The following is a 26,668-nucleotide window of genomic DNA, read 5'->3' as shown; positions in this document are numbered from 1 at the left end:
TCCAAATCGGACCATTAGTTCGGGAGATAACAGGGGGGGGGGTAAAATTTACCCACCCCCAGCCCCGCGCGTTCGGCTGGAGACCCCAGCCCCGCGCGGGTTAACAATAATTTTTGTCTCTTTTTGTTTTCTGTCACAATTGCGCTTCAAGGTGACATTTTATTTTCTCCTGTTACTTATGTCATGGCAACCACCTGTCTGACACAATACATGCCTTCTCTCCCATTCAGATGGCTAACGGTGATCTTTTCTGCAAGTGCTCACCCTGTCAGGCATATGACTGCTTGGCACTTGCTACTGGTGGCAGTTCTGGCTGGCACAACTTTTTTGGCAATGGATTCTGTGCTGCCCAGATACGTTTTTCAACCTGTGATGGAACGGGAACTGGGCACACACCTTTGGTCACTCCGCAATCAGCTAGGTAAGTAGGGAAGCCAAAATCGAAACAGATACACTATACATACAGCATGTACATTCACCTTTTTTGGATCCGAATCGGCATCTGGTCAGTTAGTTTCGGCAGATCTGCATTAGGAACGTCAGCTGGAGTGCGTTTTTGACAACCCACACCTCAAACTCGGCATAGTGCAGCAGCGTGACATGGGGCATTTAAAGGCAGTGTGCCAGCTTTCCTGGACCGTATGGAGTTAATGGCCCAGATAAGGAGAACCGGATTTTTAGAACTTATCCATACCTTCAAAATTCATGGAAACGTCTTAAAGTCTTCAAATTTTGAGTACCCCAGTGCGAAATTCGCTCCGACGGGTTGTCGGTCGTACCCCAACCACATTTCACACCACTATGAACAATAAACGCACACACTGAAATCGCTATTACCGATATGCTCATCCAATCAAGTTTCGATAAACCCGTTCATCATCATCTCCTGTGGTTTCGAACACGCCTGTTAGATGGTGCGGTAGACCGCGCCCAAAGCCAGGGCCCCGGTAACGTGAGGTAGCCGAGTCGGGGCAGCGTGCGCTGACCCAAGCCGGGGCCGCGCGTCCTCCCGGTGTCATGTGATAGCCCGGGGCTGCCCGCGGGGATACGGTAGACCGCGCCCAAAGCTGCGGCCCCGGCTTGGGTCAGCGCACGCTGCCCCGACTCGGCTACCTCACGTTACCGGGGCCCTGGCTTTGGGCGCGGCTTCTGCTCATACTTAATGGTGCGGTGGTGGTGCGTCGGGCCGCGCGCTCTGACTTCGGCCAAGAAAAATGCGTCAGCTGATCATTGTCATTTCTGCCACTTGCGTATGGTGAAATGGGGTCATAACTTAAGAGACGGCTTTTTCATATCAATTATTTTACATAAAATGATATTTCAAACCATAAATAATGTTCGACAGCCAAATAAAAGAAACAATACCAATACAGGCTTACAGTTTAAGGCTCGACATTGTGTTGTCTACGATTAGACAGCTGATAACTCATTCCCGTACTTACGTCGTAACTCTATAATGACCTTTGCTTATTGTCACATGTGCGCCGCATTCGCGATTGTTGCCGACGCCTGTTTGCAGGTCAGCCCACTACAGTTGTTATACATATCGAAAAACCGATAAACTTTTAGGCGAAAAAGGCACTATTCCAGGCCCATTTTTGATTTTTTGCGATATTAAGTAAAAAAAGAAGCTTCTTATCCTAGGAAAAATAAAATGGGAAATCTTTAAAAGGTGGCACACTACCTTTAATATCGACATTGAGCGAGGTTTCGACACTGGCCAATGAATTTCGCCACCGCGGCATACGACTGCATGACATCGGGCATTGGAAAAAGGCGAATTTCATTTTACAATGGCAATGGTGATGCAGTTTCGTTGGCGGTATACACCTTTTTGCATCTCAATTAGGCATCTTTTCATTCCATTTCGGCGAACTGTATTCAATATTAGCGATCTCTCATTTGCTTCGAATAGGGGCATTTTGTTTCGTCATTTGGGCTCTACTTTGACATCGGGCACACCACATCGATATCAGGCATCATTTCGGCAAGGGGCATTCAATTTCGACAAGGCCTTACGTATTTAGACGTTAGACATGGACTTAGACACGAGACATTTAACCCGCGCCCAGCTGGGGGTCCTGGATTTCCACGCCCTGCTGGGGGGGGGGGTGCTTGAACACCCCCCTTCTAACTCGGCTCCTGGGCCACGTAGCGATACGCGGAAAGCGGCGTTCGAAAGAGCGTCAAAAATAATGACGAAATCACTTCGGTGAATTTTTTGGTCAGGTCAAAGGTCAGGTCACCAGAGGTCATTGAAGGCAAAATTTCGCCGATTTTCAGGTCGAATGGCGACAATTTCCAAGAAGCCAACGCATAACTCGGGAACCAATAGAGCTACAGCGCCGCGGAAAAGCGCATTCGATAGCCCTATTAACGCCCTTTCTGAGTAGTTCTCTCAGAGTTGACCTAACGTCAACGTTTTGCCTGCAGGGGGCAAAAACTGCAAAAATAGCCGATTTTTTCGGAAACAGTTTTTCTGCAATACCTTTTGACCCAAGCCTTGTACGAGCTTACTTTTACCAGCATCGTGTTCCTCTCGTCAAGACGCATCGAATGAACTATAATTTGACCTTGAAAGGTCAACTTGAAAATTTGACCTCAGGTCAAGGTCATGACCTGACCGGAAAGGGTCATGTTGCATATCAGTCGATCCGTATCGTCGAGCTGAACACATCTATGGCGTTTTCATCGCTCTAGCATGCCTCTATCAAAAGTTATTTGCGAAACACTGTTAGATACCATTCGTGACCCAAGATGACCTCAGGGCATAAACAGGGGTCACGGACACCATTTTCATGTTCAGTGTGTCTAAACCACTTATAATGCAGTGTTTGGAAGTGTTTATAATGTCTTTCGTCCAAAAGAGGCGCATTTCAATTTTCTCCCATTGTTTTATAATGGGGAGGTCGCAAAATTAACCTGACCTTAGGTCATCGATATCAAAATTCTGAGATGAACATTTTGTACATGCTATTGCTCTTAGCAATCGCTGAAAGTTTCAAAGCGATCGGTCACTCGGTGTAGCTATGACAGACATTGAAACTTTTTATGAGGTGAGGTCACTTCAAGTGACCTGGTGACCTGACCTTGAACGACCTTGGTCTGAAATTTTGACAACATGTGTAGAATTGATGTATGATAAGGTGTACCAAAAACGGTGGCGCTCCGCGCCGCCGTTTTTGAGATATTCGCGAAAAACCACAAGGGGGGTGTTCAAACACCCCCCAGCAGGGCGCGGGTTAATCTCGTCATTTTACAATCAAAATTGTAATTACCTACTTTTTCAGTCATTCAAATGGAATGAAAACTGCCAGTCATCTCTGGCAGTTTTAGAGATATTTTGTTAATTTTTGGCATGTGTGGGGCCCGTAAGGGGTTCTCTGACATATGTTCCGTTTAAAGATCCCTAAACTTGAAAAATAACTCAATAAATCTAATTATAAGTTAGAAAACCCATAAAGCTATGGATTTTTATATTTTGGAAATTTCGAGATAACCATTTTATTTTCCATGCTTTTTAATACCTACAGTTCGATTGTTGAGTCGTTAAAGGTAGTGTGCCACCTTCCAATGATTTTCCATTTTATTTTTCCTAGGATAAGAAGCTTCTGTTTTTACCTAATATCGCAAAAAAATCAAAAATGGGCCTAAAATAGTGCTTTTTTCGCATCAAAGTTTATCGGTTTTTCGATATGTATAACAACTGTAGTGGGCTGAACTGCAAACAGGCGTCGGCAACAATCGCGAATGCGGCGCACATGTGACAATAAGCAAAGGTCATTATAGAGTTACGAAGTACGGGAATAAGTTATCAGCTGTCTAATCGTAGACAACACAATGTCGAATTTAAACTGTAAGCCTGTATTGGTATTGTTTCTTTAATTTGGCTGTCGAACATTAATTTATGGTTTGAAATATTACTTTATGTAAAATAATTGATATGAAACAGCCTTCTCTAAAGTTATGACCCCATCTCACCACATGAAAGTGGCAGAAATGACAATGATCAGCTGACGCATTTTTCTTGGCCGAAGTCAGAGCGCGCGGCCCGACGCACCACCACCGCACCAAGTGAGCAGAAGCCACCTGCGGTAGACCGCGCCCAAAGCCAGGGCCAAGGTAACGTGAGGTAGCCGAGTCGGGGCAGCGTGCACTGACCCAAGCCGGGGCCGCGGCTTTGGGCGCGGTCTACCGCATCCCCGGGCAGCCCCGGGCTATCACATGACACCGGGAGGACGCGCGGCCCCGGCTTGGGTCAGCGCACGCTGCCCCGACTCGGCTACCTCACGTCACCGGGGCCCTGGCTTTGGGCGCGGTCTACCGCACCACCTAACAGGCGTGTTCGAAACCGCAGGAGATGATGATGAACGGGTTTATCGAAACTTGATTGGATGAGCCTATCGGTAATAGCGATTTCAGTGTGTGCATTTTTTTTTAATTTATTTCATAGTGGTGTGAAATGTGGTTGGGGTACGACCGACAACCCGTCGGGGCGAATTTTGCACTGGGGTACTCAAAATTTGAAGAATTTAAGACGTTTCCATGAGTTTTGAATGCATGGATAAGTTCTAAAAATCCGGTTCTCCTTATCTGGACCATTAACTCCATACGGTCCAGGAAAGCTGGCACACTACCTTTAAGTTGAAACTCTGATTTTCTGCGATTTTTCTCCGTGAACAACTTTTTCGACGAAAAATCGCCGAACATGACCTCAGTTTGACCTCTATAGCTCGTGACCTGAGATGACCTGGGACCTATTTTTTTCAGGAGTTGTTACGGAGTGAGCGAAGCGAGCGGAGTCTTTCCTTAGATTAACGGAAATTTCTGAGCATGAGCGGCCGGCCGGCCGTGCGGACGCTTTTGCGAGGCTTATATCTCAGCAACCACTTGACCGATTTACACGCGGTATTTTTTGTAGGGTAGCTTCATTCCTTTTACCAAGTATTGGACTAGTCCCGATGCATGTGGGTGACCCCTTATGCACGTGCCACGTGCAAAACGAAGAGGTGTCAGTTTTGTAATTGCTGTAATATCTCGGTAACTACTGGGCCGATTGCGCTGAAAGTTGGTATGTAGGTAGGCACTCACTAGGCACTGCATATCCATGTGCCAGAGTTGGGGTGCTGCTGCACGTGCGCACGTGCAGGGGTCGTTTCCGGATCTCGAGAACGGCTGGACCGATGGCGCTCAAATTTGGTACACGGTTAGGGACCAGTTACACCTTTTTTCAATCCGAATCGGCATCCGGTCAGTTAGTTTCGGCAGATCTGCATTAGGAACGTCAGCCGGAGTGCGCTTTCGACAAACCACGCTCCAAACTCGGCATAGTGCAGAGGCGTGACATGGGGCATTTAATTTCGACACTGGGCGTGGTTTCGACACTGGCCAATGGATTTCGGCACACGGCATAGGATTTTGACATCGGGCATTGGAAAAGGGCAAATTTCATTTTACAATGGCAATGGTCATGCAGTTTCGTTGGCGGTATAACAAGTTAAATCGTACAAATTTCAAATAGGGGAGAGTGGGGCAATGGCGACACCATAAGCATTTTGCTCAATAGCTTAGCTATTTGAAGCTATTTTATGGTGATTTTGACTGTGGTTATAGCCAAAGGAATAGGCTTTCAGATAGCACCCAGTTTTAGTATCTCAGATCACTGATGACAGATTCAGAGCCTACGCGAAAATGTGGTGAAAAATGGAGGTGCAAAAAAGCGAGGGGTAATGCCGGCCACTAAGTGCAATAGCACAAAAAATCGAAATATCGTCGCTGGTATTCATCCTTAAACCGTTCTTTTGATGGAAATTTAAGTGAGAATTAAAGGTAGTGTGCCACCTTTGAAAGATTTCCCATTTTATTTTTCCTAGGATAAGAAGCTTCTGTTTTTACCTAATATCGCAAAAAAAAATCAAAAATGGGCCTGGAATAGTGCCTTTTTCGCCTATAAGTTTTTCGGTTTTTAGATATGTATAACAACTGTAGTGGGCTCACCTGCAAACAGGCGTCGGGCAACAATCGCGAATGCGGCGCACTTGTGACAATAAGCAAAGGTCATTATAGTGTTACGACCATACGACGTACGGGAATGAGTTATCAGCTGTCTAATCGTAGACAACACAATGTCGAGCCTTAAACTGTAAGCCCGTATTGGTATTGTTTCTTTTATTTGGCTGTCGAACATTATTTATGGTTTGAAATATGATTTTATGTAAAATAATTGATATGAAAAAGCCGTCTCTTAAGTTATGACCCCATTTCACCACACGCAAGTGGCAGAAATGACAATGATCAGCTGACGCATTTTTCTTGGCCGAAGTCAGAGCGCGTGGCCCGACGCACCACGCGTATTTGGAAATTCCGACCTCGACGAGCATCAGAAGCCACCTAACAGGCGTGTTCGAAATCGCAGGAGATGATGATGAACGGGTTTATCGAAACTTGATTGGATGAGCATATCGGTAATAGCGATTTCAGTGTGTGCATTTATTGTTCATAGTGGTGTGAAATGTGGTTGGGGTACGACCGACAACCCGTCGGGGCGAATTTCGCACTGGGGTACTCAAAATTTGAAGAATTTAAGACGTTTCCATGAGTTTTGAAGGTATGGATAAGTTCTAAAAATCCGGTTTCTCCTTATCTGGGCCATTAACTCCATACGGTCCAAGAAAGCTGGCACACTACCTTTAAGAAACGACAACTGTATTCAGCAGTTAACAGTACACTGCACTGCAACACAACACTGCACTCGCTGCAACACAACAGTGCGGCACCTACAGAGCAGCAAACTAACACAACCGTAAACACAGCAAGCAAACTAACACAGCCGTAAACACAGCAACCCGAAACTTTGAGCTTTAACGACGGAAGTCGCAAACAAAACCACGTGGAGTCATTCCGGACACGCGTCCGGTATTACCCCGAGGTCAGCTTTATTTTAAGAAAGCAGGTAGCAGTCAAAGGCATTGCGCCGCAAACGCCTCACATCCAGCAGTCGCCTAAGAAAGGCTTAATTGAAGGTCATTGCAAAGCAGCACTTCTGAAAATGCGTTGACACATTTCACAATCAGCAAATAGATGCAACAAAAATTAAAAATCAGATACGAAAAACACATTTAACGCTATAAAAATGAAAATAATGGAGCTACCGTGAAAAACTTGCACCACGTGCTAGAATGGCGCTCAACTGAAATGTAAACAATATCAGCTGATTAGTGATGGACAAAGTACTCACTAGAGATGGGTGGCCGGCATTACCCACCGTCCGCCATTGCCCCACTCTCCCCTAATGTTTTTTACACAGATGCGTTTTCAATGCTTTCCACTAGAATATATAGCATTTTTCCTTTTCTTAGACTTCCCTTGGATAAATGGAGCACAAAATACGCCAAGGCCGTGGTTTTAAGGTCTAAACGTTTTTTTTTTCTGTGAATGGAGTGTGAGTAGGCTAGCAAGCCATGTCAGAGTCGTGAGGTGAGAGGATCATGCGGAGGAAGCATTTGGGTGAGTCTACCAGTGACCGGTGAGCTGCGGCGGCTGATAAGGCGCCGGTACATATAAAACTGTCCCGCTACGGATATGCAGCCAAAGCGATCGATGGGTCAGCCCGTAGGGTTTCCACCTTTCCAGATGGCAGTTTTTTGTCCAGAAATACAGTTGACCATGAGTGACCACACCGCCGTCCTGCAAACATTGTTGCCGCTCTCCGGTGACACGCCCATTCCCATCTCGGCAGACCTGAGCCATCCGCGCTGGCGGTCAGCGCCACTCACAATGTGTCGACAGATCGACACAAATGAAAAAAAAATCAATATTTTTGTTTTTCATGCAAGAAATACGGCCAAAACATTGTCCACTTTAGATGCGTTGAAAGGAGCGAGGCCCCGAATGACCCCCGTCGCCCTTTGGATTCGCCAGTGCTTCCACATTGTCACAGAGTGACGCAAGGATGGTGACCTCGAATGAGGTCAGCTTGTGTGCCGGAAGCGGTTGATGTTAGGGACGAACCGGTGTTCCAGAGCGACTGACGAAATTAGGTGCCCGTTGCCGTATTCCAATGAACGGATGCCGATTCGGATTGAAAAAGGTGTGGTTACTTAGCAACCTAGCGCCCATATTGAGTGTCTCTTTACAGTACCGTGGAACATTTTAACGCACATTCTTAGAATGCCTTTCCGAAAATATAAGAGTTGCTTGATTCACTGATGAGATAAATTGACCATTGTCTAGCTTGGCTGCCAGCTGCCGACGTAAAATGCAATATGACAAAACATAATGCCCTTTGTCGATATTAAATGCCCCTGCCGTTGTTCAATGACCCTGGTCGAATATCAACAGATGCTAGTCTAAATCCGTGAAACGTGTCGAAATGCGTGCTCCAGTGTCGAGTTGTTGGAGTGCCTGTCGAGATAAGGTGCCCGCTGCCGTATTTGAATGAACGGACGCCGATTCGGATTAAAAAAAGGTCTAGTAGGGTGCCGTGCACAAGTCAGTTGGAACCCATTTTGCACGTGCGCACGTGCAGGGTGCCGCTTCCAGATCTCGAGAACGGCTGGGCCGATTTTGCTCAAATTTGGCACATCGCTAGAGACCCGTTAGTAAGGTGCCGTGCACAAGTCAGTTGGAGGTACCCCCTCGCATTTTCGCACGTGCAAAGCCCACCCTCTCGCTCGCTCCGTGTCGCCCCAAAAGGCGTTATACTGGTGTAAAATTGATGTGCAGAGAGGTACTGAAAGTTTCAAGTCGAAATTCGCTGCCATTTTTAGTTATCTGCGAAATACCACAGAGGGAGGGGGCCGAGGCCCTTTGGGCCTCCCCCCAACGGGTCGCGGGCTAGCTTGGCTGCAAGCTGCCGACGTAAAATGCAATATGACAAAACGGAATGCACTTTGTCGATATTAAATGTCCCTGCCGTTGTTCAATGACCCTGGTCAAATATAAACACTGCACATAATATCGGTTAGGTATCGGTATACCAAAAATTCGGTATCCGATCGACACCTCTAGTCTGTAGCAAGGGCGGGAGGGGGTAATTTACAACAAAGTGCTGATTGGTATCAGAAGTGGAAAGTTGGTTGCCCCCCCCTTGTCTCAAATTGTTCCGCCGCCTATGGCACGTGAGCTGTAGCCTCGGGTGCTCGCAGCGGCAGAGTCCCGACACAGTCTTTCTCGGAGAGGCAGTCCATTCATAATCAACATATAGTCGCCCGAGTTATGGGCGACGGCGCATTAGGAGCCCTCTATAGTTAGCATTGTTTTATCTCAACCTTCGCCCCAATGGGGGGGCATATGTTACCACCCTGTCGCTTTTTTTGCGTGTGGATAAAAAACCGCGGCGCGTAGCGCCGCGCCGCTTGGGGTAGCTTTTTGTACATCAATTTTGGACATTGTGTGAAATTTTTGACCCCAGGTCATGTCAGGTCAGGTCAACAGGTCAAGTTAACTGTTAACTGTTAACAAGTTAACTGTCAGAAAGATTTTAAACTTGGTGGATTACATGATGTTATGGGTGCCTATAATTTGTATATCTCGGACTTTTTATATCCGTGACCTAAGGTCAGGTCAGCGGCGTGACCTTACCATTATAAGTCAATGGAGAAAATGAAAATGCCTCTAGATCCATGTGTACGCATAGGACCCGTCCAAATATTTCAGAATCACAATGATTTGGACCACCCGTGACGACCAAGGTGTCTTTTTTTTTTGCTGATAGCATCTACACCTTTTTAGGAGCAATTTCGAAAAGTTAAAGACCAAAATCAAAACGTTCACGTGCATTTCGGACGCAAGCTTTTTGAATTTGGTCTTTAACTTTTTGAAATTGCGCCTAAAAAGGTGTAGAAAGCAGGGTTGTGCTTGACTCATGAGTCGAGTCAGAAATTTGACTCAACTCTGACTCAAATGAGTCAGATTTGAGTCGAGTCGGATACAATGTTGAGCTGTTGAGTTGAGTCAGAGTTGAGTCGGACAAAAATATTAAGGTGTTGAGTTGAGTCAGAGTTGAGTCAGTAATAACTTTTGACATTAATTTGAGGAGTCAACTCACTTGGCTCAACAAAAACATTGAGTCAAATTTGAGTCGACTCATATTTTCATTGAGCCGCTTGAGTCATGAGTCGAGTCAAGGGAAAAAAGCAACTCCTTGTATGAGTCAGAGTTGAGTCGGGGCTTTATGAAGTTGAATGATGAGTCGAGTCGGCAAATTTTTTGAGTCGAGCACAACCCTGGTAGAAAGGTCATCCGAGGTCATTTGAGGCTACAAACAGATTTTTGCCAATAACTCTCGATTGGAAAGAGATAGGACGCTGGGGATGGTCTCATTGTGTTTGTCTTGTTGAGACGCATCGAATGATATGCAACATGACCTTTTCCGGTCAGGTCATGACCTTGACCTGAGGTCAAATTTTTTAGTTGACCTTTCAAGGTCAAACTATAGTTCATTCGACGCGTCTCAGCGAGAGGAACACGATTCTGGCAATAGAAATGTTGTGGCTTTTTTTAGTCAAAAGTTATTGTCAAAAAACATATTTCGTAAAAACAGCTATTTTTTTAGTGTTCGCCCTCTGAAGGCTAAACCGTTGACCTAAGGTCAATTTTGATAATGACCTTATCAAAGAAGAGTTCAAAAGCTATCGATTGTTTTTCCGTGCGTTTTTCTAGCTATCATAGTTCCTGAGATAAGTGCATGTTTTTCAGAAATATAATGACATTTGGCAAATTTTGACCCTTGATGACCTCCAGTGACCCCAATATTGCTCTAAGATGAAAAATGACCGAATATTTTCAAACGTACGCATTAAGAGCTATCGACTGCTTTTTACCGCGTCTTTCTAGCCCTCTTAGTTTTTGAGTTAGAGGTGGGTGGTAACATATGCCCCCCCCCCACACTTGGGCGAAGTTGGCTGAGACCGCCACTGGGGCGCGGGTTAAGGACATGATCACTACGTTTCCATGACACGTCTAAAACGAGTTAGCGAAATTTCACGCGCGTTTTTCTCGGAAACTATTTACCTTATGCAAAAAATGAGCATACGAGTATATATGAGTTTAGCTTGCACCTAATCCTATATTTACATTGTTAAATTATGCCTAAATGCTATGATGGAGGAAATCCAATTTTCAAAATCGGCTTAGCTTGTGCCATGGAAACGTAGCCGATGTGGAGTTTGTTAACCCGCGCCCTGCTGGGGGGGGGGGGTGTTTGAACACCCCCCCTTGTGGTTTTTCGCGAATATCTCAAAAACGGCGGCGCGGAGCGCCGCCGTTTTTGGTACACCTTATCATACATCAGTTCTACACATGTTGTGAAAATTTCAGACCAAGGTCATTCAAGGTCAGGTCACCAGGTCACTTGAAGTGACCTCACCTCATAAAAAGTTTCAATGTCTGTCATAGCTACACCGAGTGACCGATCGCTTTGAAACTTTCAGCGATTGCTAAGAGCAATAGCATGTACAAAATGTTTATCTCATAATTTTGATATCGATGACCTAAGGTCAGGTCAATTTTGCGACCTCCCCATTATAAGTCAATGGGAGAAAATTGAAATGCGCCTCTTTTGGATGAAAGACATTATAAACACTCCCAAACACCGAATTACAAGTGGTTTAGACACACTGAACATGAAAATGGTGTCCGTGACCCTTGTTTATGCCCTGAGGTCATCTTAGGTCACGAATGGTATCTAACAGTTTTTCGCAAATAACTTTTGATAGAGGCATGCTAGAGCGATGAAAACGCCTTAGATGTGTTCAGCTCGACGATACGGATCGACTGATATGCAACATGACCCTTTCCGGTCAGGTCATGACCTTGACCTGAGGTCAAATTTTCAAGTTGACCTTTCAAGGTCAAGTTATAGTTCATTCGATGCGTCTTGACGAGAGGAACACGATGCCGGTAAAAGCAAGCTCGTACAGGGCTTGGGTCAAAAGTTATTGCAGAAAAACTGTTTCCAAAAAAATCGGCTATTTTTGTAGTTTTTGCCCCCTGCAGGCAAAACCGTTGATGTTAGGTCAAATCTGAGAGAATTACTCAGAAAGGGCGTTAATAGGGCTATCGAATGCGCTTTTCCGCGGCGCTGTAGCTCTATTGGTTCCCGAGTTATACGTTGGCTTCTTGGAAATTTTCGCCATTCGACCTGGAAATCGGCGAAATTTTGCCTTCAATAACCTCTGGTGACCTGACCTTTGACCTGACCAAAAAATTGACCGAAGTGATTTCGTCATTATTTTTGACGCTCTTTCGAACGCCGCCTTCCGCGTATCGCTACGTGGCCCAGGAGCCGAGTTACAAGGGGGGGTGTTCAAACACCCCCCCCCCCCAGCAGGGCGTGGAAATCCAGGACCCCCAGCCGGGCGCGGGTTAATGTAATAAGTGAATGAGGACTTTACGGGTCGGCCAGCTTTAGAATTGTATTTACAAAGCTTCGTCAGCGAGTCGTAATCGGGTTCGGGCTTTGTTTTGTAATTACAATTCGAAAGCTCCGACCCGAACGATTGCTTGTGGAGTAAAATCCTCATTCACTTATAAGCTTTGTTTTAGTGTTCCCAAGCATAGCATAGCACAAGCCTCTGATGTTCCAGCCAGCACTAGTGGGGGTGTCCTGACATGCCACGTGGTTTTCCAGCTGCGGTGCAGACCACTGTGACATGCCCTCTCAACGGTCGGCGCTTGCTGCTCGGAGACGCCACGGCATGGGCGTCGGATCGGTCGGCTGGCGGGGCGCCTCGCCTGTGCGCTGTTTGCGAGTGTGCCTTGGACAACGTGAGTATGCACTGTTTTCTTGAGTTTGATGCCTCTCATTGCCTCACCTCTCCCATGACGCGTGACTCTTGATCATCATTTTGATTGTGTGATTTCCTACTTAGAGATGTGTTTCCTATTGGCAGGCATTTATATTGTGTGCATTATTCAAGAAACATTGCGTGAGTAGATACCGATACTTAAAGCCACCAATGTGTCACCAACCGCAGGCATCGGTAGAGCCGGAGGCGACGCTGTCGTGCACGATCCATGACTGCCCGATGTACGGGTGTGGCCCGGCTGGCAGTCACCGTGCTGAGGCCGCTGGAGGGAGCGGGGCGGAGGGAAGCGACGGCCGCTGGTCGGAAGCCGACCCCGAGCACCGGTGCTGCCGCGTCTGCGCCGCCGCCCCGGATGTCAGCTCCGGTAAGTGCCGGTCGTTGAACACCGCGGACAAGTAGGTGCAGTGGCCAGTGGGCATATGTAACTACTTAGACTCAACTGATACTCTCTTGTTGGAACCCTGTAGTGCGACGTCTGGCGCAGAGAAATACGTTCTATATGCTCAGTTGGTTTATTTGCACAATTTATGCAGGTGCCTGGACTGGAGGAGAATTTCACTCCATACTGCCGTACAGCTTCCTAAGGACCATGGCAATGGCGTTGACAGTTACGCCATTATACGAGTATATACAGACACGGACACGCCGTAAACGCCTCGTTGTGCTGTACACTCACCTACTACTGTTAACGCCAGACCCCTTGAGACCCTAATTTTTCGCGATTGCTTTTAAATGCGTGAAGGAATTTCAACCAAGTTCAGGACATGGCCGTTTCAAGACAGGCCGAAACTTTTACAATTTAGATATTTTATCGCCATTTCAATATTTCAGGCACTTGTCATTGACTCGTAATGTTAAATTTCGAGCAAGATTTTCATCCGGTGTGTAGAGGCTATCACCAGTCAGTCTGTGATACGTTATGACGTCACAGCTAAGCCCCGACTCTGTGGTCTTGGCCTGCGGCGGTTTCGGGCCGGCGCGCGGTCACTCTCGCTGTGGCGGGGAGCGGGGACGGGCGACGGTCGAGCGGTGCCGAAAGCCGGCGGAGTTGTGCGTAGCGTCTTGGCTGACAGTGCCCAGAGAGCGACATGATGACTAAGGAGTCATAAATGCTCAATGCGCATTGCTTCTACAATGCTGATATGTTCGCTGATATATTTTTTATAAGCTGCAAATGACGGGCAGATGGCATATAACTGACATAAGGTTAGGAAATATTCACCTGTATTTAAAGCCTATGGCGTTGCAGATAATGCGATAATGGGATGTCGGATGTCACCAAGTAGCTGCCGATTTGTACATCGCTATGCAACCATCGAACAACGCAATAATAAGTTAATTGTCTGAGCTTCACATCATACGGCTCGCTCGTATTTCAAACAGATACCCTACATCGAAAATCGTATTTGTTAGGAATCGTTAACGTTTGTTCGAAGCACGACTGAGTAGTAGGTTGAGGAGTGATGGTCCTCTTGGTCCTATATACAAGAGTTAACAAGAGCCTAACATTTACTTGACCGTCTGCTGCAATTGACTCATAGCACGTGAAGCGTCAGCGAAATTCATAGTCCTTCACAGATGGCAGGGGTGTCGTTTGTACAGAGGTCGCTGATGGGCACGGGTCAATGCCGCAGTCGTGGGCGGAGCCTAATGTCATATGACGTAGAAAGCCTCTATCCAGGATGGAAAAACAGTTAACATTACGAGTCAATGACAAGTGCCTGAAATATTGAAATGGCGATAAAATATCTAAATTGTAAAAGTTTCGGCCTGTCTTGAAACGGCCATGTCCTGAGCTTGGTTGAAATTCCTTCACGCATTTAAAAGTAATCGCAAAAAATTAGGGTCTCAAGGGGTCTGGCGTTAACAGTAAGTGATGTTCGCCCCCCGACGGCCCAGCGTTTGACTGGAGCGGTAGACTGCGCCGTCTCACACCCAGGCTCAGCGGCACAGCACATCCCTCTGGCCTCAACGGTAGACTGTGCCGCCTCACACCCAGGCTCAGCGGCACAGTATATCTCTCTGGCCTCACACTCGCTACAGACGCGTTTGACCGGGTCAGGGACGCGCCGCGCTGGTTGCCTTATCGCTCACAGTCACATATCTGTGGCTAGGGGGCCTGCTGCGAATCGCTGGTCTTTCTGTGTCGACTCGAATATGATGCTTGTAAGTAGTCACGATCGCATTTAGCTCAGTGAGATTAGTTATAGCAATTTACATCGTTTATTTTCTCCCGGGTGGGGTGGGGGTGGGGGTGGGGTGTTTGGCCACACTTGCCAATGTTTGTGTGTGTCTGTAACGGAAACTGCGGCGCACAGCGACGCAAAACTTGGCACAACTTATGAATTTCGTATCGTGTCTGGAATTGTTGACACCTGGTCACATCATAAAGTCAGGTCAAAATGCTCCTCTTTTTAGCGATGGCACCCGGATACAGGTGAATAATGGCACACCGAATCACAAAATTCCACTCTTGACCCATTTTATGCCCCTGAAGTCATCTCACATCATGATACGTCTCCGTAACCCTCGCCGGCACGGGGGGAAGTTGATGCACCCGCCACCCCCCCCCCCCCCCACCCAAGGCTTCAAGCGAATAACTCGCGTAAAAAGCAGCCGATTGTGACAAAGCTTTCAGTACCCTCGCATTGATCAATTTCACATCTACCCTGAAAATTTCATGACCCTGACCAAAATGACCGTTGACATGTGACCTACTTTCCGAGGCCATGTTTGGCCGGAAGCGCGATTCGGCGTATGTCGGCTCGCATTAGCCGCGCGTTTGCAAGCTTTTCGTGGTTTCAAACGTTCATACATGTGATTTGGTGTTGCTCCCATGCAATAGGGTGGATGGCAAGGTCACCTGAAGGTCAGGCCAGGTCAGGTCATTGATCTTTGGTGACCTCGGTTCACTTTTTCGAGTTTTACATATATCTATGCTGGTTTTTGGAGATGAATTCGAATTTAGAAAGCATTTGAACATTTACGAAGTAGTTTTGGAGCCTTCGTAACATGTTACGAAGCTGTCAGAGGCGGTTGACAGGTACCACGAATATCCGTCACGACCCCTACTGGTTGACCTGACCTGACCTGACCTGACCTGGTCTAAATGCTTAAAGACATCATCTGTGATCAAAAGTAGCACGATATTGGTGATCAGCAATCCCCCCCCCCAATAAAAAAACATAGCAGCGACACTCAACCAATGACCTAGAGCCTTAAAATTGGGCATCATCGGCTTTCTCTCGTCACGGGCAACACGCTCGTTTTTTAAGCGACGCTCTAGCTCGATCAGGGGCCAAACGGCAAGGGGGGTCCAACCGATCCCCCCCCCCTACACTTTAGAAGCTGGCAAACGCCGCACACATGCGAGGGTTAAAAATGGGATATAATCGGTTTCCACTCGTGACGGGCAACACGTTTGTTTTTTTCCATAAAGCTCTAGCTTGATCAGGGGCGAAACGCGAGTGGGGTTGTACCCTCCCCTCCCCTTGTGCCGTCGAAGGACGCAAAATGGCCTGTGCCGGCGAGGCAGGGTTGTGCTCGACTCAAAAAAATGTGCCGACTCAACTCATCATTCAACTTCAAAAAGCCCTGACTCAACTCTGACTCAAACAAGGAACTGATTTTTTCCCTTGACTCGACTCATGACTCAAGCGGCTCGATGAAAATATGAGTCGTCTCAAACTTGACTCAAATCTTTTGTTGAGTCAAGTGAGTTGACTCAAAATTGACTCAAGTTGTTGAGCGGGGGAGGTGAAAAAATCTGGCAGCAAAGCCAGGACTAAGAATATATATATATATATATATATATATATATATATATATATATATATATATATATATATATATATATATATATATATATATATATATATATATATATATATATATATATATATATATACTGTTTCTGGAAAGTTGAGTCAGCTGACTCGTGTTTCTAAATGTTTGACTCAACTCAATGTCAAAAGCTATTTTGCTGACTCAACTCTGACTCAACTCAACGCCTTAATATTTTTGTCCGACTCAACTCTGACTCAACTCAACAACTCAACATTTTATCCGACTCGACTCAAATCTGACTAATTTGAGTCAGAGTTGAGTCAAATTTCTGACTCGACTCATGAGTCAAGCACAACCCTGCGGCGAGGGTTAACAGTTTTTGACAATGTCTTTAGATAACACATGATAGAACGCTGAAAAACACCGATGCGTTCAGCTCAATGATAGGAATCGAATGATATGCACAGCATGACCTTTTCTATGAGCTTGACCTGAGATCATTTTTGTAAATTAAATTTCAATGTAGGTATGGTTCATTTGACGCGTCTTCACGAAAGAAACGCGATTCCGGTTAAATCAACGTAATAAAAGCATGACGCCATAGGTTATTACAGAAAAACTATCCGCAAAACGTCAAATTTTGAAAGTTGTTGCCCTCTGGAGTATAAACCATTTACTCTAGGTCCAATCTGAGAAAATACACACAAAAAAAAACTCAAAGAGCTATTCAATGCGCTCTTCTACGGCGCTGTAGCTCTAACAGTTCCAGACTTGACTTATGCGCCGCTTGTGAGAAGTTGTCAAAATGGGGAACCAGAATTCGTGATAATTATAATGCTGGTGACGTGCAGTGACCTTAGCGATAATCTGATGGAATAATAACCCATGAAAAATCCAACAGTGGGTTATAGATTGCTTTTTACTGCGTCTTTTTCTTTTTTGCTTTCTTACCTTCCGAGATAACCATGCGTGGTCAAATACTTGTGTAGCCCCCTCCCTCACCCCCCACCATGGTAACGTTGGCTGAGAGGCCCACCTGTCAATTGCTCGGGATTCACCGACCACCGGCGCCACGCAACCACTCGACCGTTTTCTCCGAAGCGCCAGTGAACAACCTCGCGACCCACGTTCTCCCCTGCCTCGCAGACAAGCTGTGGCTGAGCCCTCACCTCGAACTGGTCACATGACTGACCTCGCCCGAGGCTCATCAAGTGACCAAAGCGCAGACTGGGCGCCGCGGTGCCATGGGGTCGCCACCTATCAGAACAACAGTTTCACTGCGATAACACTCGAAAACTACCACAGGTCCGTGGCGCTGTGGTTAGAAGGTGGGCTTGTAATTGAGAGGCGGTGCGTTCGGATCCTGCGGACGTCGTAACTTTTCTACAGAAAGAAGATCCGTGCCATTGAACTCATAGCTGGCTGTATGAACTCATAGTTTCCTGTATGTCGTTGCATACCTTACCTGTTAACGCGTAGCATTACTCGAAATCATCTACTAGTGTGTATAGAAAGGAAGCATATTGCAGCGACTTCATTAGATAAAGCCCAGTTTCTTATGTCTGCAGAGAGATGTCATCAAGGATGCTAAGTGGTGTCAAGGCATGCCGCCAACACCTCCGCACGTTCCACCATTTACACAGGCTTTGGCCTGCAATTGCAAACTGTAATTGATACCTAGGCTGTCGTCCCACAGCCGTTAGGTCGTGGGCCCCGGACCTGGCTCCGCCTTGTGTTTACAGTGTTAAGTCATTTACCACCGGTCGGCCGGTCACGTGACTGACCAAGCCCGAGGCTTGGCCGGGTGACAGAAGCGGGCCGCGTGCTGACTGATCGTTTCGCTGAGTTCGATGCACCTCCACGGGCGTAAAACGCTGGGCTGCGCGGGCCTACGAGGGTGTGCCGCAGCGGCAGAGATCGTTCCGATAGTGGGATGGGAACGTCCCGATAGGACAGCCCGTCCTGCCGCTCAAACGGTCACCCCGGAAATGGTGTAATCGAATGAGGAGTTTCCGTCACCTGCACCGGTCGTGTGGTGGGGTGACCGCCGTCTGGAAAGGGAAACGTGAGGAGCATGATGACTTCGTCCCGAGGAGGACAAGAATTAATTTAATGCCGCGCTAGGAAAAACAAGTTCCCAACAAAAGCAATCACCCCAGCGTGGCCCGAACACACAACCCTCCAATCTATAGTCCAGCACCCTGCTGCTACGCCATGGAATACGCACAGACCAAGGCACAGACTCCCAATTTGAAAGTAGATAAGTTTGTCGGAAGCCGCGGAGGTGTATCAATTGTGGGCGAAACGATCAGTCGGCACGCGGCCCGCACTCTGGTCAGACAGCCGGGGCTCGGGCTAGGTCAGTCACGTGACCGACCGACTGGTGGTGAAGGACTCCACACTGTAAACACAGGCGGAGCCAGATCCGGGAGCCAAGGATGAAACTAACGGCCGTGGGGTCAGGGGTGCCAGATTATATGTGACAGGTAGGGCCTTGGCCTACAGTTTACAGATGCAGGCTTAAGTGAAAATGGTCCTTGTTATTGCATTGGTGCAACGAGCAGAGATGTTGGCGGCACCTTTGACACCATTTACGTAACATTTAGGAAATGACATGTCTATGCAGTTGTAAATATGTGGGATCTAAGTAGGTATGCAAGTCGCTGCAATAGGTATGATTTTCTATTCTTGATAATTAAAATAAATGCAACGCATAAACACTAAACAGGTAAGGCACGCAACGATAAACACGAAGCTATTAACCAATCAGCTGTCAAGTTACAATAGCACAGATCTCCTTTCTGTAGAAAAGCAACGACTCCCGCGCGATCCGAACACACGACAATTCAAAAGCCAGCCCGACGCCATACCACAGCGCCACGGATCCGCGGGCTGACCCGGCCCGGCCGGCTGCAGTGTCGATAGGTCGCGACCCTATGGCACCGCACCGCCCAGCCTGCACCGCCCGCCCAGCCTCGGGCGAGGTAAGTCATGTGACCGGTTCGAAGTGAGGGAACCCACACAAAATCCAGTAGTGAGTGAGATACGGAGCCCCGGGGCATAACCACGTGCCTGTAGTTAGGGACTTGAACCACCACCAGGGTCTCGAGGGCCGAAGTTTATATGCGGACAATATAAATAAAGTTTTTTTATAGTCTATATTACCTATAAAGTTTATATAGTTATCCTACAAAGCTGCACTTGTTTGTAGGCGAGTGGCTGCTGGCGGTGGTGGGTCTCGTGATGATGTATGATTGATGCGTTTTATAAGCAATTAAATAAATAATCAGGACACAAGAGACGGGCCAACACAGAAGTGAGAGCAGACTTTGGGTTGTTTGCTTTTCTCACTCTTTTTTTAGCGGGATAGCCGGGTTGTTTTCCATTGCCGCGCAGTTCCTTTCAAGCGCTGACGGATTTGTTCAGCCGCAGCTTGGCTACGGGCAGGGGAGAACGAAGGTCGCGAGGTCGTTCACTGGCGCTTCGGAGAAAACAGCTGAGTGCAGTGGTTGCGTGGCGCCGGTGGTCAGCGAATCCCAACATCTGACAGAACCAAGGAGCTGTTCGTGACCGTTTCTCTCACTCTCTCTCTAGACCAATGTCAACGGCCAGATATTTCGACCATTGTGTCAAGGCCACAGGTAGGGTTCGCTAACGGACCACCACGGAGGGTTTTTGAGAATATAGAGATAATATTCTGATAATATTAATGTGAAATATTGCCATGAATGGGCTGCAAAGTGCCAACATGGACCACAGCCCAATCTAGCCGTCAAGGTTTAGGTATTCCATATTCTTCATAAAATAGTTACAATAAACACAGTTATAGCATAGTTATAATGAGCCTTGTATTAGGCATACTATAAGAAAGGATGAAGGAAAATTAGGAAGGAAATTTCGAATAAGTATGAGAGTGGTTCAGATGTTCAGAGATTCTGAGGGCAAGGCAGAAGGATGCCGTGTTTTGAAGCTGCACCGGCAGTTTTGTAGCCTATCCGGATGAGATGAACGGCATGGCATCGCTCTCGCACGGTTCGTCGGAAAGTGAAATCATTCACAAAAGAAACGACATATACCATTCGAAAGCTGACGGTGGGACGATGCCATAAATGTGTTTTTATCGAAATCGTTTGATGGCCTTTTTCAAAAATTGTGTTTGTAATAATTCTTTATTCAACCAGCTGTCCAGGACATTCTTAAAAACATATGCATGTTTGTTTCGTTTTCCAGTGAAAGCTGAATGCCAAAGAAACAATATGTAGCAATAAAATATCCTCAAATATTAATATGCGCTTCTCACAGCCGGCAACAGGGCGCAATCACACAACTGAGCGTCACGATGGATCAAAGTCATCCACACAGACGGCGTGAAATGACCCTTATCGACTCGCCGACCCACCGCTACACAATGATACAAATGGGGTTCACGACTCACGAGTGGCCATAAATGCCGAAAAGGCCCAAATTTCAAGTTCACCTTATCGAATAAATCGTAAAATGGCCAGTCAGGCAAATGTTTGGAGTGCCTGAAAAACATGATTTTCATGTTTTTGTCAAAACCGACCTCGTGTATGATTGTCAGAAGTCGTGACATTTTCTATGTCGTAAAATGACTGTCAGATACTCGCAACTTCAAACGCCGCTAGCGTGCGTTCATTTCATACAAATGGCAAATATATATATATATATATATATATATATATATATATATATATATATATATATATATATATATATATATATATATATATATATATATATATATATATATATATATATATATATATATATATATATATATATATATATATATATATATATGGCAATGATCCACAAAGTCTTCTGCTTTTGATGCAGGGTCACAAAAAGCCGTATCTCTTTTGGTTTGGCGTTGATCCAACTATTTGTCATCATATTGCAATCGCAGTTTTTTATTTATAAATATTTGCTTTCGTTTCACCTACAGCAGTTTACACAGTGTGAGCCCGTTAGTGCACCATACCATAGCATTCCCTAATCATTTTTAAGCCGTACTGTGAAAGAATGAAGGCGCTAGCACAGGGCTGACCGGCGCTACTTAAGTTTTCGTCCGTTGCGGTCGGGTGCCGCGGCGCGGTGGTCGGCCCGGGCGGCCGCGCCGCGGGCGGGCGGCCACAGCGGGGTTTCGTCGGTGCATCCCTCTGCTGTTCCTAAATCAAGTGTCCTAGCGCCTCGTGACAAAATCCAACGGATTGCTCTTGACAAGATCTCGTGCGTGAGCATATTACTTTTGAGTTAAGGTCAATATTTGACCCACTTATAGCAGGTCAAAGTTAAACGTCTGTCGAAATTGCAATCCGCGGTGAAAGCAATCCGCCCCGACTGCGACACCCGACCGCAACGGACAAAAACTTCAATAGCGTCGGTCTGCCCTGTGCTAGCGCCTTAATTCTTTCACGGTGTGACTTAGAAATGGTTAGGGAATGCTATGGTATGGTGCATTAACGGGCACACACTGTGTAGACTGCTGTAGGTGAAACGAAAGCAAATATTTTTTAGTAAAAAACTGCGATTGCAACATGATGACAAATGACTCGATGACCGCCAAACCAAAACAGATGCGGCTTTTTGTGACCCCGCATGAGAAGCAGCAGGCCTTAGGAATCATTGTAATGCATGATTTTTGCAGTTTGTATTAACCCGCGCCCGGCTGGGGGTCCTGGATTTCCACGCCCTGCTGGGGGGGGGGTGTTTGAACACCCCCCTTCTAACTCGGCTCCTGGGCCACGTAGCGATACGCAGAAGGCGGCGTTCGAAAGAGCGTCAAAAATAATGACGAAATCACTTCGGTCAATTTTTTGGTCAGGTCAAAGGTCAGGTCACCAGAGGTCATTGAAGGCAAAATTTCGCCGATTTCCAGGTCGAATGTCGAAAATTTCCAAGAAGCCTACGCATAACTCAGGAACCAATAGAGCTAGAGCGCCGCGGAAAAGCGCATTCGATAGCCCTATTAACGCCCTTTCTGAGTACTTCTCTCAGATTTCACCTAACGTCAACGGTTTTGCCTGCAGGGGGCAAAAACTGCAAAAATAGCCGATTTTTTCGGAAACAGTTTTTCTGCAATAACTTTTGACCCAAGCCTTGTACGAGCTTACTTTTACCGGCATCGTGTTCCTCTCGTCAAGACGCATCGAATGAACTATAACTTGACCTTGAAAGGTCAACTTGAAAATTTGACCTCAGGTCAAGGTCATGACCTGACCAGAAAGGGTCATGTTGCATATCAGTCGATCCGTATCGTCGAGCTGAACACATCTAATGTGTTTTCATCGCTCTAGCATGCCTCTATCAAAAGTTATTTGCGAAAAACTGTTAGATACCATTCGTGACCTAAGATGACCTCAGGGCATAAACAGGGGTCACGGACACCATTTTCATGTTCAGTGTGTCTAAACCACTTGTAATTCAGTGTTTGGGAGTGTTTATAATGTCTTTCGTCCAAAAGAGACGCATTTCAATTTTCTCCCATTGACTTATAATGGGGAGGTCGCAAAATTGACCTGACCTTAGGTCATCGATATCAAAATTCTGAGATATACATTTTGTACATGCTATTGCTCTTAGCAATCGCTGAAAGTTTCAAAGCGATCGGTCACTCGGTGTAGCTATGACAGACATTGAAACTTTTTATGAGGTGAGGTCACTTCAAGTGACCTGGTGACCTGACCTTGAATGACCTTGGTCTGAAATTTTCACAACATGTGTAGAATTGATGCATGATAAGGTGTACCAAAAACGGCGGCGCTCCGCGCCGCCGTTTTTGAGATATTCGCGAAAAACCACAAGGGGGGGTGTTCAAACACCCCCCCAGCAGGGCGCGGGTTAAATGAACGCACGCTAGCGGCGTTTGAACTTGAAAGTATCTGACAGTCATTTTACGACATAGAAAATGTCACGACTTCTGACAATCATACACGAGGCCGGTTTTGACAAAAACATGAAAACTATGTGATTCAGATGCGACATTTATTTGGTTAGCCATATAGTGATTTACTCGGTTTGGTAAACTTGATTTTTTTGGTATTTATAGCCACTCGTCAACCCCATTTGCATCACTGTGCGATAGGTCCGCCTGACCGGCCACGGAATACGTTCGAGTCTCGTCCTACTAAACAAGTGTCATATTTGTTTGTTTAACGATCCATATCACTATCAAAGTTTTCAGGATACCGGTGAAGAAAGTTCATTCTTCTGCTAGATTGACTTACAACATGCTTTAACTTACATTTTCTTATACAGGTTTTGCTCCGTCCCGCTGCGCTCAATGCCCGCGCGGGGAAAGTTAGCGGGGTTTCACTGTCAGAGGTTGTACCAGTGACAACTGTTTGGCCCTGTGACCGGTCGAAGGTTACCCCGCCCCGCCGGGCGCTACCCCCACTTCTGACCAGTTGAAGTCGATACAGCCTCTGACAGCTCAGCGCGGCCAACTCTTCTTGTATGGGCATAGCTGAGTTGAGCAAAGTAGACAAAAACAAATGCAAATTCATACATGATGTGAAAATGACAGAGCAATGAAGCTTCCTCTCAGGTATCCTGAACAGCTCAAGTACCGACTTGAATTGTTAAACTAACAAAAATGACGTCTGTTTAGTAGGGCGACAGCCGAACGTCTCTTCTGTGGCCTGTCAGACAGCTGAGAGCGCCGGGTCTGCGCGTCGATAAGGGTCATTTGACGCCTTTGTGTGGCTTACTTTGATCCGTCGTGACACTGTGTTGTGTGATTGCGCCTTGTTGCCGGCTGTGAGAGACACATCTTAATATTTCAGAATACTTTTTCGCTATGTATTGTTCTTTTGGCATTCAGCTTTCACTGGTAATCGAAAAAACATGACTATGATTTAAAGATTGTCCTGGACAGCTCGTTGAATAACATAAAAGATTTTTACGATTTTACAAAAACGCAATTTCTTAAAAAGGCCATCGAACGATTTCTATATAAAATACTGTTTTGGAATCAGCTCACCGTCAGCTTTCGAACGGTATATTTCGTTTCTTTGGTGGATGAAATGACTTTCCGACGAGCCGTGCTGGTTCAACCGCCAACGCATTCCACCTATAAAAATAAAACCAGCATAACGCCATTTGGGGCGACTAACGGAGCGAGCGAGAGGGTGGGCCTTGCACGTGCGAAATCGCGAGGGGTATCTCCAACTGACTTGTGCACAGCACCCTACTAACCGGTCTCTAGCGATGTGCCAAATTTGAGCACAATCGGCCCAGCCGTTCTCGAGATCTGGAAGCGGCACCCTGCACGTGCGAACATGCAAAATGGGCCCCAACTGACTTTTGCACGGCACCCTGCTAACCGGTCCCTAACCGCGTACCAAATTTGAGCGCAATCGGTCCAGCCGTTCTCGAGATCTGGAATCGACCCCTGCACGTGCGCACGTGCAGCAGCACCCCAACTGTGGCACATGCAAAGGCATTGCCTTGTGGGTGCCTACCTACATGCCAAGTTTCAGCGCAATCGGCCCAGTAGTTACCGAGATATTGCAATTGTTACAAAACTGACACCTCTTCGTTTTGCACGTGCCACGTGCATAAGGGGTCACCCACATGCATCGGAAATAGTCCAATACTTGGTAGAAGGAATGAAACTACCCTACAAAAATTACCGCATGTAAATCGGTCAAGTGGTTGCTGAGATATAAGCATCGCAAAAGCGTGACCACGGCCGGCCGGCCGCTCATACTGTCCGTTATTCTACGAAGACTTCGCTCGCTCCGTAATGAGTGGTAAGGCGGCCAGCGCAGCGCGGCGCGTCCCTGACCCAGCCCAACGCGTCTGTGCCGAGCGTGAGGCCAGAGGGGTATACTGTACCGCTGAACCTGGGTGTGAGGCGGCGCAGTCTACCGCTCCAGTCAAACGCTGGGCCGTCGGGGGGCGAACATCACTTAGTAGGTGAGTGTACAGTAAAAGGCGCGTCTTTGACGCCTTCCATATGCCCATTCTCCTTCAGAGCCACGGAACGTCACGGTGGAGCCGCCGCGGACGATGGACCCGCTGGTGCCAGTCACGGCCGACATTTACCCGGGCACCTTCCTGCACCTGCCGGCGGACCTGTGCGCCGAGGGACCGCCGCTGGCCCTCGTCTCTGTGACCTCCCAGCCGGCGGCGGCCGAGCGCAGGGCTCTGTTCCGGCGGCTGTACGGGGCCGCCGCCGCCGCCGCCGGCCTGCGCCTCGTCTTCCTACTGGGAGCGGATGAACCGGTGACACACGCCTACAACCAGTTCGCCGACGAAGAGGACTGGTCGGCGGAGAGTGCAGCGACCGGTGGCGGCGTGTCGGACTGGGAGCGGCGGCGCGCTGTGCAGGCGGCAGTGGACGCAGAGGCGGCGAGGCACGGTGACATTATTCAGAGCGCCGTGCCCGAGCATTACTACCATCTGGCCTTGAAGACGGTCGCCCTGCTGGACGCATTCAGGCGGGTGTGCTCCGGCGCGCGCTTCCTGGTGAAGACGGACGATGATGTGCTGGTGGACGTGCCGCTGCTGGCGGCGGAAGTTGCTGCGCTACCGGACGGGCCCGCCGTGTACGGCCGGCCGGCGGCCTCGCTGCAGCCCAACCGGCCCAGCCTGGCATGGCAGGGGTACGGGAGCAGCGTGCGCGAGTGGCCGGCCGACTCCTACCCTCCCCTGGTGCTCGGCAACGGATACCTGGTGGCGGCGGCGGCGGCGGGCCCGCTGCTGCGCGCCGCGCTCGCCGCCCGCTACCACCACCTGGAAGATGTGTTTGTGACGGGCGTGGCGGCCGAGGCGGCTGGGGTGGAGCGCCGCCCCTGGGAGCGGCATTGTCTGTACACCAGCGGTATGGGGGGCCGCCGGAGAGCGACGACAGTGTGCGAGGTGGCCGGCTGCGCCCTCACCCACCGAGTCAGCTACGAGCACCACGCCGACCGGCTGCGGGCCATCCTGTACGCCACTGAGCGGCTCGACACGGAGACGCTGTGTAGGAGCAACCGGACCCGGCCGGCGGCCGGAGGGTGACGGCGCGGTGCGCCAGCGTCTGCCGCTGCGGGGGCGGCTCTGGCCCC

The 26,668-nt window shown here is 47.7% G+C and overlaps 1 protein-coding gene across 1 annotated transcript; it reads left to right on the top strand.

Annotated features, from left to right (window-relative positions):
• The first annotated feature begins 234 nt into the window (after positions 1-234).
• LOC122373837 (acetylgalactosaminyl-O-glycosyl-glycoprotein beta-1,3-N-acetylglucosaminyltransferase-like) lies at positions 235-26,668 on the top strand. Its single transcript, XM_043352213.1, has 4 exons — positions 235-421; positions 12,632-12,768; positions 12,978-13,173; positions 25,594-26,668. Exons 1-4 carry the CDS (start codon positions 277-279, stop codon positions 26,619-26,621), a joined length of 1,506 nt encoding a protein of 501 aa, XP_043208148.1. The 5' UTR covers positions 235-276; the 3' UTR covers positions 26,622-26,668.

The sequence above is a fragment of the Amphibalanus amphitrite genome, unplaced genomic scaffold (genome assembly GCF_019059575.1).
Source record: "Amphibalanus amphitrite isolate SeventyFive unplaced genomic scaffold, NRLGWU_Aamphi_draft 001560F_arrow, whole genome shotgun sequence".
Classification (NCBI taxonomy): Eukaryota; Metazoa; Arthropoda; class Thecostraca; order Balanomorpha; family Balanidae; genus Amphibalanus; species Amphibalanus amphitrite.
Note: the sequence above shows the minus strand (reverse complement) of the source record. Positions and strands in the feature narration are given on the sequence as shown.

Excerpts from the sequence above, each read along its gene's own strand:
- LOC122373837 (XM_043352213.1), top strand. The coding sequence starts at position 277 with ATGACTGCTTGGCACTTGCTACTGGTGGCAGTTCTGGCTGGCACAACT. Across the intron at positions 422-12,631 it reads GTCACTCCGCAATCAGCTAG|CTGCGGTGCAGACCACTGTG; the intron begins GTAAGTAGGGAA and ends GTGGTTTTCCAG. Across the intron at positions 12,769-12,977 it reads GCGAGTGTGCCTTGGACAAC|GCATCGGTAGAGCCGGAGGC; the intron begins GTGAGTATGCAC and ends CACCAACCGCAG.